This window comes from Salmo trutta, chromosome 3 (genome assembly GCF_901001165.1).
Source record: "Salmo trutta chromosome 3, fSalTru1.1, whole genome shotgun sequence".
Lineage (NCBI taxonomy): Eukaryota > Metazoa > Chordata > Actinopteri > Salmoniformes > Salmonidae > Salmo > Salmo trutta.
In genome coordinates this window covers 32,103,803-32,116,707 of record NC_042959.1, presented here as the reverse complement: position 1 = coordinate 32,116,707, position 12,905 = coordinate 32,103,803, and the positions used below count along the sequence as shown (strand labels likewise).

At 45.4% G+C, this 12,905-nt stretch overlaps 1 protein-coding gene across 8 annotated transcripts in view; it reads right to left on the bottom strand.

Moving 5' to 3' along the window:
- Nucleotides 1–12,905, bottom strand: part of LOC115173011 (ensconsin) — a 39,789-nt gene that overhangs the window by 11,138 nt on the left and 15,746 nt on the right. Inside the window, exons 6-11 of one of the 8 annotated variants that reach the window (XM_029730974.1) lie at nt 12,398–12,487; nt 11,539–11,646; nt 10,565–10,675; nt 9,879–9,977; nt 6,301–6,426; nt 3,934–4,076 (exon numbers count right to left, since the gene is read on the bottom strand). In XM_029730974.1, the coding sequence (XP_029586834.1) occupies nt 3,934–4,076; nt 6,301–6,426; nt 9,879–9,977; nt 10,565–10,675; nt 11,539–11,646; nt 12,398–12,487 (677 nt within the window). The remainder of the gene's footprint in view (nt 1–3,933; nt 4,077–6,300; nt 6,427–9,878; nt 9,978–10,564; nt 10,676–11,538; nt 11,647–12,397; nt 12,488–12,905) is intronic. The other 7 variants (XM_029730982.1, XM_029730996.1, XM_029731003.1 and 4 more) reach the window with 7 other exon arrangements.

The window sequence follows — 12,905 nt, the reverse complement described above, 5'->3', positions numbered from 1 at the left end:
CAATGGGGTTCAGGTCTGGAGATTAGGCTGGCCATGACAGGGTCTTGATCTGGTGGTCCTCCACCCACACCTTGATTGACCTGGCTGTGAGGCATGGGGCATTGTCCTGCTGGAAAAACCAATCCTCAGAGTTGTGGAACATTGTCAGAGCAGAAGCACGGTTTTTTTTCTCCCCAGGTCAACCTTGTACGTGGCTTGATTCATCCTTCACAAAGACCAATCTGCCCGATTCCAGTTTTGCTGAAGCACCCCCAGATCATCACTGATCCTCCAGCCAATTTCACAGTGGGTGCGAGACCTGGCGAGGCCTACCAGCCAATGTCTCGCATCCACTGTGAAATTTGGTTGAGGATCCGTGATGACCTGGGGGTGCTTCAGCAAGGCTGGAATCAATGTGAAAGACTGGTGGAGAGCATGCCAAGACGCATGAAAGCTGTGATTGAAAAATCAGGGTTTTTCCACCAAATATTGATTTCTGAACTCTTCCTAAGTTAAAACATTAGTATTGTGTCGTTTAAAAATGAATATTAAACTTTTTTTTGTATTAGTCGAGGTCTGACAACACTGCATCTTTGTTATTTTGACAATTTTCTGCAAATAAATGCTCTAAATGACAATATTTTTTATTTGGAATTTGGGAGAAATGTCAGTAGTTTATAGAATAATATATATATATTTTTTAAGTGTTTCTTACCCAAACCTATAAATAGTAAAACCAGAGAAAGTGATAATTTTACAGTGGTGAGCTGTATATCAGGGTTTCCGTTGGGAAAATGTGGAGCTTGACATTTGACCAGCAGCAATTTAATTCAGTGGATATTTGAGAAGTTTACCAGACCCACATGCAAATCACATTTTAGGTTAGGGTAATTCATAACAGAATATTCGAGGATGCAACGATGTGCGGTCCTTATTACTGAATTCTGATACGCACTTTGAAGATGTTAGAATAACAGTCCACATTTACTTTCCCTCAGCCAACAAAATGAGAAACGAACAGCAAAGTCACTAGCCCATGTCAATCTACTATCGGACTTAGTAGACAAGTTCTATTGACCAGCTTGTTGAGAAAGAAATGGACTATTCCAAAAACAGACTCTGGGACAGTTGTGGGACGATAGATGTCAAATTCATACAACCAGTTGGCCTAGGCTACATAAAAATAACAGTTAAAAAGCAATGAGGTTAATGCAACAAATCAGAAAGTTTAGCTTAAAAATAGTTGATAAAATATTAGTAGGCTATACACAAATTTTCATTCCATAAACACAATTAGCAGGTAAACTTGTCAAAAGGGCATCGGACATGCGACAGAAGAAAATGGAGAAGCGAGATGTAATATGCAACAACTAGCATTGGTTGCTAATATGACTAGGATTATGCCTTTGGCTGCAGGACAATGAAAAAAAGTTGATATAAAATAATTGCCTCTACGGATATGGTCCAACTTTGGCTAGGCTACTTTGACGCAAGGTAAGACATCGCTCAATTTATTTTAGATTATTTAACTAAGCAAGTCAGTTAAGAACAAATTCTTATTTACAATGACGGCCTACCAGGGAACAGTGGGTTAAATGCCTTGTTCAGGGGCAGGACAGATTTTTACCTTGTCAGCTCGGGGATTCGATCCAGCAACCCAAGGCTCTAACCACTAGGCTACCTGCTGCCCCAATAATATGCAGTAAAACGTTTGTTTCAAACAATTAAGTATATGTTTTCAAAATGCATACTGCCTAAAATGCATAACGAATATACTGTACACACGCTGCAATTTAATTCCACAAATGTATTCATAGTAACCTATAGACCGATAAGCATGACCAGTCAAATGTATTTACATCGACTGGTATTTCAAATCAATTAATAGGCTAAATAGCATTATTTCAAAATGGGATCTTTTTCCTCCCGGACAATTGTACATTTTATTAAAAAAAAAAAAAAAAAAAAAAAAAAAAAAAAAAAAAAAAAAAAAAAAAAAAAAATCGGCTTTTCTAATATATATATATATATATATATATATATATATATATATATATATATATATATATATATATATATTTTTTTTATTATTTATTGAAATCGGCCAAAAGCCAGTTAACAGAAACCCTGATGTGTGTGTGTGGCACAAGCGTGCTTGTGTATTTATCCTTGGTTCGTCTGAAAAATGCTTAAGAAAGAAACCGTTAAAGCCAGAGAGCAGTGTGCATTTAGCTCTAGACCATTTGTTTTAAAAGCAGAGAAGGCAAAGTGCATGCACTGTATGATAATTATTCTGTGAGGAGAGGATTTGTGTGGAGGAGACTGAAAGAGAAGGATGGCTTCATAAGAGGAAGCACCGTCACCTATCCATGTCACCACAGAGTACCCTCTGTCCACACACACACTGAAGGAGATTTACACTAGCTAATCACTCAGAGGATCAGTGCATGGACAAGCACACACGCAAAGACATTGGCATGTCTGCCCGCATCATAGAAGCATCATGTCTCCCTTTAACATGCATTCTGGATATCACCGATTTTCTTCTCACATACCATCTCCTTAACTAGCTTAGAGCTGTCCCCTGCAAAGCCTTGGTGAGATACCTACACGAGTGCCTTTGTCTCTCTCTGCAATCTCTTTGTAGGCTGTACTGTGACCATCTCTCCTTAAATAGGACACCCACATCTCCTTATCTTCTCATCTATCCTTGCTGATCTTAAAAACACGGACTGGGTCAAAACAATATGGAGGCTACCTACCAGGAATTGACTTTCACCCGTCCAGTTGTTCATAGTCAGTCGGTGGAGGAAAAGAGCAAAGGAGACGAGGAGAGGAAGCCACCTCAGGCTATTAAGACGCAGCCCCGGGCAAGCTCAGGGTGTGGCCTGCTCGCTCTGTCGGACGGTCTGTCCTGCTTTGCATTCCCTGACCCAGCCGCTCCTACTTCACTACTGTACTCGGCCTATTGCGGGCTTGTTTGTCTTTTTCTGAGACAATAGCGCTACTTCATATGCATGAAGGACCACGGAGGAAGAGCAGGGAGGGAGAGCCAGGCAGTGGAGGACACTGAACCAATCAAAGAGCTTCCCTCAGGCTCATGGAACACGTCTCGAGGCCAACATGAAGCTGCTAATGCCCAATGACTCTACTTAGGGCCATTTTATTTACTTGTTTGGTAGACATCTCTAATGCAGCAAGAGTGAGCAACGCTCTCCTCTAGTGAACAAAGCACTTCACCCCAACAGACAAAAAAAAGGATTCAATTCAGACTCGGTCTGAGCCGTGGGATAGCAATGTGATCCTGCGAGAACCCAGCTCTCAGATCAATATCGTGGATGGATAACCCACAGGGCTGCTTTGACTGGCAAATCATACAGGATGTGTGCATATAAAACCAGTACCATTTGTCCACAGGATTTATTTTTCCTGACACCGTATCATTGCAGACTCGGAGAGATAGTGTTATCATGGCTTTAAGCACCTTGTTCCTGTAACTTTATCCTGGTGTCATACGGGCTTCTGGGTAAGATACCCCACACACATTTACATGGCATACGCTTCCACTGTGGACTTCATACCTGAAACGGCTTTTGATGATCTGGGACTAAGTATAATGTACTTACTGAGAATGCAGAGACTGTGTAGCTACTGTGTTTCCACTGGCTACTATGGCGATACATTTATACAGTGGAGACACGACAACGTTCTTAACTGACTTGCCTAGTTAAAATAAAAATGATCAGTTTGCCACCATGGACATGAACACACTAGCTACACCCAACCCTATCAGGTGTTAAAGTGTTCACTCTTAGTGCTCGACACATGCACCAGATCCCATGTCCATTCTATTAATAAGTCTGTCTTCCATATGTCCATTCTATTCATGCTAATTCTCTCTCTTCCATACCTCCATTCATGCCAATTCTGTCTTCCACATTTACGAGTTCTCACCAGTGAGGGGTCCACTTGGTCTGCCGAGGCGGAGGTAGGCAGGGTGGCGCTCTTCTGCCGGTCGATACTGCGGCTGCGCAGGGGTCCTCGCTGCACCGGGTGCAGGGGGCTGGCCGAGGCTGAGCGAGGACACAGGTGACACTCTGGTAAAGGACACAGTCATCGCAGCGCAGGGAAACCAGCCAATGGGAGCATGGGTAAAAGCAGCCGAGTTGGGTGAGCAAAGCAGAGGCATGGAGAGAGAGAGAGAGAGAGAGAGAGAGAGAGAGAGAGAGAGAGAGAAAGAGGATCGTTCGGGGGATAAGAGCACAAAACAACATGGCATATTGTTAGATTATGTACTGGTAGCACAAGGTTGGTTGTTGAAGCATCAGGGCTAGGCTGGCAGTGGCAGGGCAGGACTGGAGGGGGGAGGCAGAGAGACCGGGACAGACTGACATCCCCTGATTGGTGCTAAAGCTCTGGTGCTGCACAAAGCTGAACACATTGACACACCAGGGCACTGAGCACACCGCCACAGCAAACAGTGCACACACACAACCCGCCACCATCACACCAATGCAGCACACACCGACCCCGCTCACACACTAGTCTAGAAACACCGCAAATGCTGGAGGACGACGTTAATGGTTGGTACTCATTCGTTGAAAAAAAAATTAAAAAAATCGGATCATTTCAGGCTTACCAGAATTTCCTGTTTTAAAGAGTGTTTTGGGGCTTAGCCTAGTACACCAGTGCCACTACTCCTTCCATCTTGAATTCAATCCAAATCAAAACAGTAGAATATATGACAGAAGTCCTTCAGGGAGAATTCTGTAAGCCAACTATCAGCTACACCATAGAGTACTCCAGTATATTTGGCTAGTCAATTTCTGACCCACATGGAGTAGCTAGCCTCTCTAAAAAGGGTGCTAATGAGTAAACCTGAGTAACAGTCTGTTTCATAGAGAGCCAGTGTAAGCTGGTCTGTGGTTTGGGACACGGGTTCTTACTACTGTAGCTGGGTGCTTGCTGTGTCAGATTGGGGGATTAGCAGTGGTAATCCGGAGGCCCAGGGATATCTCTCACCCTGCCAGTCCCTACTCCCAGATATGCTCTGTAACTCATCCTGATAGGTTACTGAATGAGCAGCAGTAGAGATAAAGGATGCACTGTTGAAATTAAACGCTCCCTGTCCATAAACTGTCACGTCATGTTTCTGGGGGCTATAATTATTAGTGGGGAGGGAATCCATACCAGCTAACATGTCTCAATGGGTTGTCGATACATACCCCACAGCTGTCAAATCAGCACCTCGTTACGACACTATGTGGCACATGGCAGGCCAGCCAGGCCACTCAACCATGTTCAACTAGCCATCTCAGAGCATAGGGTTAATGGGTTCAGCCCAGGTAATGTGATCAGGGGGTTAAGTCCATTAGGTAAGCTGAGGAAGAGCCTCTAGATAGGGGTCATTTGACCCCTAAGTAGTATGGAAGACATCTCATAGCTTCTGCACTTCCTCATGGTGATGTATTCCCGTGACAGCACATTAGATATTAACAAATAGCGTTCAAATCCCCGGTGTAGCAAGTCAACGGAAGTCAATGACCTGGGCTGAACTACCTTTAGGTCAAATGAGTAAGACCAGCTGAACTGTGCATTCTGTAACAGGTATTCCACAGGCAGTGTACTAATAGAATAGAGTTGTAACACCGGGATTGGAGCAGAAGCTCCTCTAGGCAAGTCCCCAGCTCCCTGGGATCATTACTAGTTACCAGCACACAACCACCACAACACTCATTCTCTCTCACGCAACCAGCACTGGGCCCACAAGAAAGCAGCTTAGTGCAAAGCCTCCAGCATGGACCCTGTTCCCCAGGGCTCCATCCTCAGACAATTGTGTCTGAGCTGAGTGCATGTGAGCAGGGCATGTGGAGCCAATCTACATATGTATACACAACCTTGTGATCACGAGTGTACTTGTACTGTAAAGCAAGTTTTGTACCACTAAGCAAGCAGGGCCCCTCAACATTGAAATCGCAGGACAATAGCCTTCAGCCACCACTGTACAACAACCACCACCAAAAACAACAAGGGGCCACAGTTTGCTTCAAAGGATTTGCCTAGCCAGCAGCAGGGGCCTGGGCTAGAGAGATATATTTCTATACATCTAGTGTCATAATAGGGTCCTGGCGTGGGGGGAGATCTGGGTGTTTTATAGCTATTAGGTAGTGATGTAATGGGGGCAGGGGTGTAGATTTCAGGCTATTATCGTATACTGTAGCTGGTGATATAATGGAGGCCAGAAGCAGGGGTGGGGGGGGGGGGGGTCTGTGCGTTGCTGAGTCCTCAAGCTCTACAGGGGGTCTCCTCTGTGGGGGTTACCTGGGGCGTCGCCTCCTTCGGCCGACAGGGCAGCGGCGCTCTTGCTCCTAGCTAGTGAGGCCTGGGTGGGGGTGAGCAGGCGACTGAGGAACCCTCCGTCCACAGGGCTCGCCAGGGGCTTGCGAGCTACACGGCCAGAATGAGCGGAACCCCCCAAAAATGAAGGAGCCAAAACAAGAAAAAGAAGGAGGCGAGAGGAGGAGAGGGTGGGGGGGGGGGGGTGAGGGTGAACACAAAGAAAGGGGCGGAATGGGGTTTTGGGGGGGGGTCACCATGTGATTTCCACTCATAAAAGGAGAGAATAAACATAAGAAACCAAGCCCGTGTCGCAATAGTCTTGAATGGCTTCCCTGTGGAAACCTAGTCCTATCACCCATTCCACCCAGTGGTCATGAGGACAAGGAGACCAGGAAAGGAAGCCATGAAAAAGTATTGAGACAGACCCAGAGTGATTGTCGAGCAACTGAAGAGGACTACAAGTGAGGCACAATGAGGTCAAATCAAGGTGTGTCCCTGGTGCAGAGGGGGTAAAAAGGGTGTTAGTGAGCTCAGTCCACAGACAGGAAAGGGGGTGTGCTATGGGGTAGATGGGGAGGGCAGGGAACATGGAGGTAAGGGCTCAACGTAAGAGTGCGCAAGAACTCTCAGGTTTCTACTGTACAGACTCAGTGCTTTGTTTTGGGAAGAACAAGAATTTAAAGTCAAATGAAAAATGCAAAACTAAGGCGGTAATTCCATGCCCTGCCCACCGCATTTGAAAAGACAGTGGTGTACCGATCACTTATGCACGTTATCAGGAGACCGTGAGTCTGACAGTAAAAACCGAGAGCTCTTGATCTCATGCAATGAAGGAATACAGTTCGCCTTTGGTTCCATTGGAATCCCAGTATCCCAGTTACAAAAGGATGAAAAACAAAAACAAAGGTAAAAGTAAAAATGGGCTATAAGAGCCGTTTCCTTTTTGCCACTTTGGATGAAGGGACTTCCATCAAGGCCTCCTTCAGGCTCCCTGACAGAGTGGATATCTTTTTCAGACAGACTAATGTGTACGAGGTAGAGCGGGCCAGCCCCTTAAAGCATGGGGCAAGCCCCTTCAACTGTCAGTTGTGGAGCTCCAGACTGATTAGAGGACAGGGTCGTCCAGGGAACATGGTTAGGAACGGTTGGGGATGGGAGAGTTTTCCCGTCTAGTTAATGAAGGGATCCAGCTTTTAAGGACAGACACGGGATGGCTCGTTGTGGGATTCTTCTAACTCAGTATGACACTTTCAAAGATGATCTTATTGACTCAAACTGAAAGGCTGAAGGATATTTGAACAGTGCATTAAGTCTCACAAAACGTCACGTCACTGAGAAACAATTTGCCCTGTAAATGAGATGCGCATTTTTTTTCTTCTCCCCAACGCAGTTAAACCAAAACCACACCCTGTTACTCAGAGGAGCGTTCTACTACGCTCCCATTGGCTAGCTAGCGGTGTCTCGCTCACAGGCGATCAGCGCAGAGACAGTGACCTTCCAAGTTAAGGATGGAAAGTGTAAATTTAACAATTAGCTGCCTACCATAATGCAGGCCTATCATCATGATGTTTGGTAACATTTGCCCATGTATTTATTTTCAGAGTTTCAATGGGTTGTAAAAATGTCTCAGAACTCTGCTGAATTCCCTCAATTTAAGGTCAGCTAAGTTAACCTAGGCTAATTAACGTTACTAGCTCGGTATTTGAAGTTATATTATCATTAGTAGTCCATCAGGTGAAAGTGTATGCTTACTATTCATAATTCTTCAAATATTTATTACCGTAATTTCCGGACTATTGAGCGCACCTGAATATAAGCCGTACCAACTGAATTTAAAAAATATATTATTTTGAACATAAATAAGCCGCAGATGTCTATAAGCCACAGGTGCCTACGGGTACATTGAAACAAATGAACTTCACACAGGCTTTAACGAAACACGACTTGTAACAAAACATTTGCAGTAAGCTTTGTCTTTTTGCACTGAGTCAATTCCTCACGCTGCTGTTTCCAACGTCTTATCATCGACTCATTAAGACCAAGCTCCCGTGCAGCAGGTCTATTTCCTTTTCCAATAGCCAGATCAATCGCCTTCAACTTGAAAGCTGCATTATATGCATTTCTCCGTGTCTTTGCCATGATGAGGGTGACAAAATGACTACCGTAATCAGAATGATGGGAAGTTTGAGAGCGCTCGATTTAATCTAAACAGTAAACAAAAAAGTTGTTTGACATTAACCCGTTCGGCAATTTCATTGGTCTAATGAAAGCTTCATGCTGCCAAAAAACTGAGCACGTCACAGAATGTGTTTTTTTTGTAGAAAAAAATGTTTGAAAGCGGGAAAAATCCATATATTAGCCGCGTCATTGTTTAAGCCGCGAGGTTCAAAGCGTGGGAAAAAAGTTGCGGCTTATAGTCCGGAAATTACGGTAACTAAATCATTCAGTCGAATACGCTATGCTATAGCCATTGAATCGGTCTGAGCGTTAAGGGACGCAAACGGCAAGCTCGGTCCACAACAATATGTTAGTATATTTTTCAATCTTGAAAATACAAGGGCAAACGTTATTAACCCCTGACTGAAATTTCGCACTACGTGATATTCACTTCCGGACTTGGAGAGCGCTCAAAGCGTTGTTGAACGCCCCTCAGAATAACGGGGCGTGGTTTTGGCTTAAACTGCGTTGGGGAAAAAGAAAGAACGCAAATGAGATAGTCACTTTGAAAAACGACCTCAATTCATATACAGTATGGTCGGATGGAGTGAGATCTGGTTAACATAGGCATACAGTTAGGCATACAACTCAGTTAGTAGCAGTAGCACAGCACTTCAACAAGGAGAGTCAGTGGCCATGCCAGTGCTCTCTAGACACTAGCTACAGTGGGATGGCACTGACATACACCGCTGGGGCACGAGACCACACGTGTCAAATCCTCTGCTTACATACGTCATCTGCAGGGAAAAACAACAAACCCATTGTGACCAACAAACAAAACATTGTGTTAGTCAGGAGCACAAAGGAGGTATTTCTGGTTTATAGCAGCTCCGAGAGAGAGAGAGAGAGGTTAAGACAAGATTATCTGGGAGCGAAACACAGCAGTGAGCAACAATATAGGAGGGATCTGTTCGAGAAAGACAAAGGAGTTGGGTGAGTTAGCGACACGAGGACCAGAGAGAGCCCATGGTAGAGACCAGGGATAGACGGAGACAGAGGAGTTGGGCAGCAGGTTAGAGGCTGTCGAGAGGCAGACAGACAAGTGTGTGCGGTGTTGGCTGGAAAAGAGCACACGTGTAGAGAGAGGGGCAAAGAGGAAAAGGCTGGTTTGGAAGTTTAGAAGCACTAGGCTGCTGCACTTCACAATCAGCGCACCACAACAGTAGCTGCAACTGGCTACACCTCCCCAGCTGGCGCATACAAATCACCGCATGGAGCTGAACATTAGCGAACTGAGTTAAAAGACAAAATGTCAGAGGAGATGCGTGCTTGTTATTACAAAAAGAGGAGGCCCGAGCGATGCAGACAATGACGAGAATATAAAATAGGTACATGCTAGCCACCTTGGTCGTCCGTCGTCCCCTTGTCGAGCTTGGAGGGGGTTTGCGTTTTGCCCCCTCCCGCTCGTGTAAGGGAGGAGCTTCTCTTCTTCATGGAGGGTCCTACAGACAGGAGAGTGGGGTTACAGCCTATCAGGGACAGAGGGGGCGGGCAAGCTCCCCTAAAAGTCCTCAAGAACCACATGAATGTCATTTAGCATTATTTTGTTCTCATTACAGTACAAATCAATTGGCCTTAAAGTCCATGTTAGTCGACTGTGTGGCTAAATTGCACTGTATGTTCCATGTGAGCAGAAGGAACACAGCCATTGACTGGTCATAATCTGGTTACTGGCGCTCTCTTGATAGAGAGCTACATGATGTGTAGCACCACAGTAGTGCATGGTGTTAGCCTGCATCGGTCAACTACTCAGTCCCAAGAAAACATTAATCTAGAGCTAAGAAACATGCAAAAAACCAAAACACTTTCAAAGACTCTAGATCAATTATCTTAAATATCTTCAGGCACTCGTTTACTGTGCTGAAAGAGGGCCTTCCCAGTGGGCACAGGTTGAATCAACGTGGAATAGATGCCGAATTGCCATCTTTGCCCAGTGGGTTGTAAGGAGCCTCAGAGCCACACCAGGCAATGGTTGCTCAGACCTATTAGAGGGAGTGTAGAGCATGTAAAGGAGGGCCTTAATATGCACCTGTCTGTTCCACCTGAAGCTTTTTCCTGCCTTCCTTATTGGGCTGAGTGTATAGGTCGATTTTGTCGTTTCTAGGCAACCGGTTCAATGATGAACTCCTCACACGAGCACCTGAGAGACAATGAGTAGACACCCAGGGTGAAACAGTGACACAGCCATTTCTCTTTCCGTCTCCTTCACAATAACAGTCATAGGAACATTGTTGTAGTTGGTCTTAGCAATTTGTCCCTTCTACTTAAGAGGGACATACACACTGAAATAGTGCTGCAGTTGGTCTTACAATTCCCATCATCCTACCACAGGAAGGCCCAAGGTCACAGGGATTGTTATTACAAAAGAAAAAAGTGCCGACATTCTCAGAATGTGTTCCTAACCCTGGTGAAAAAGGAAACAGGCTAGTGGAATTTGACACAGAGACAGGTTAAGGAGGAGAGAAATCAACAATATCAGAGAGCGAGAGAGGACAGACAACATTGTGAGTATCTTGACGACGGTGGAGGAAAAAGAAGCTGTGGAGAGAGAACGATTGGACCTAGAATGATTCTTCTTCTCAGAGGTGGTCAGAAACAATGCAATTCCCTGTGAATCAAAGCAGGATGAATTGCATTAGCATGGTACAGTACAGTACAAAAACAACCAAAGAGGATAGAAGAGATCACAAATGTGTCACTGATGCTTTGGGGCAACTCCTTATGATTCTTTGACACTTCCCTGTGTCACAAAATGCACTACAAAACCGAAAGTGAACAGTAAATGGATGCAATGGAATCACAAGTTCATGCTGGGTTGATCATTGGTTGAGGTCAGAGACAGCGAGCCAAGGCATTGGTTTACCAGTCTCTTAATGTTCCGCTGATTGGTTTGTCACTCAGCTCCTGGACACGGGAAGGAGAGGGTCAACGCAGTGACATTAACAGTGACAGTGGCTGGGCGGAGGGTAGGATGGAACGCAGGAGGGTGGGAAGGGGACTTACTTTTGTCGGGAGAGTTGATGAGGGTGGCGGAGGAGGAGGACAGGCGCTTGTTGATGCCAGCCTCAAACAGCTGTTTCAGGTTCATGGTGGAAGTGGAGCGCTTGTCAACTAAGGGGTGGAGGGAGACACACAGACAGGAAGGGAGGGAGGGGGTTATACAGGAGACTGACCAATGGGAGAAGGGGAAAGGACAGAGGACAGGGTTCTGCAGGGTCCTAATGACCTGCAACCAACATTCAACACTCATTTAGTCTCAATTCTAGGGCATACTACACCGGTAGGGGTCCATGAATAAAACAAACATTGAAATAAGGCACTACTGAATATAATACATTTTGATAACAGAACAAGTAGCAGACCAAAGCCATTCCAGTTCATAGGCAGGCACAGCAGTTAGTGATAAGAGTTGAAAAGCCAGAACAAAATCCACAGAATAGATACCACAGGTGAACAGTCAAGAGATCAACATTAGTTGACGTGTTAAACCGTCAACAGCAGTGCTGCTCAGAGAGCTGAGCCTCCATGTTACACCTCATCTGGAAGTGCTTCAAAGTGAGTGAGAGAGTAAAGAAAAAGAGGAAGTCCACAGGCTTGTGAGACAGAAGTGACAGTGAAGTTGCCCATACATGCTGATCTAAGGTCAGCCTTGCATTTTCCCACTAATGGTTAATGTCAGGATTGGGGGGAGGGTAAGCTGATCCTAGACCTGTGCATACAAGCAACATCAACCCATCCTTGGGAGAACCAGGAAGATATTAGTGAGGAAGTGAGTGAGTAAGATAAGGGCTGGTGGTTAACATAACAGTGCCAGTCCATGCTGCTTTGCTGTGGGTACAGTACAGGTATCAACCAGTTTAACCTGCACTTTGTTGTGTCCTGGGGGGCTTTTCTGGAGACGCGGGGGAGATAACTATAGCTACTGGAGAGGCGGTGCCTGCGTCAGGGTCTCCTGTGGGGGGGGGGGGGGGGGGGGGGGGAAGAGAGGCTCTCAGTGGGGAGACAGGAGCAGATACATACCGCCCATAGGGGCAGTGAGGACGAGGAGGAAAGGGGCTGGCTGACAACAATCAGTAGATTTCCATCTCTGACAGTCAGCGCCCACAACACAGCTGCTAGGAAACAAGCTCACATGATAAGACTCAGATGAGGCTCTTTGGGATCAGACCACATAAGGGTCAAATGGCCTGATAACAGACATATTTTTTTGAGCTATAATATGAACATTGGTTTTATGAAGTATGGTCCGGATTCCCTTACACAGATTAAGCCTAATCCTCGACTAAGCGCTTTCAAAATGGAGATTCTCTTGGATTATACTTTATGTCCAGGACTAGGCTTAATCTGTGTCTGGGAAACAGCCCCTATAT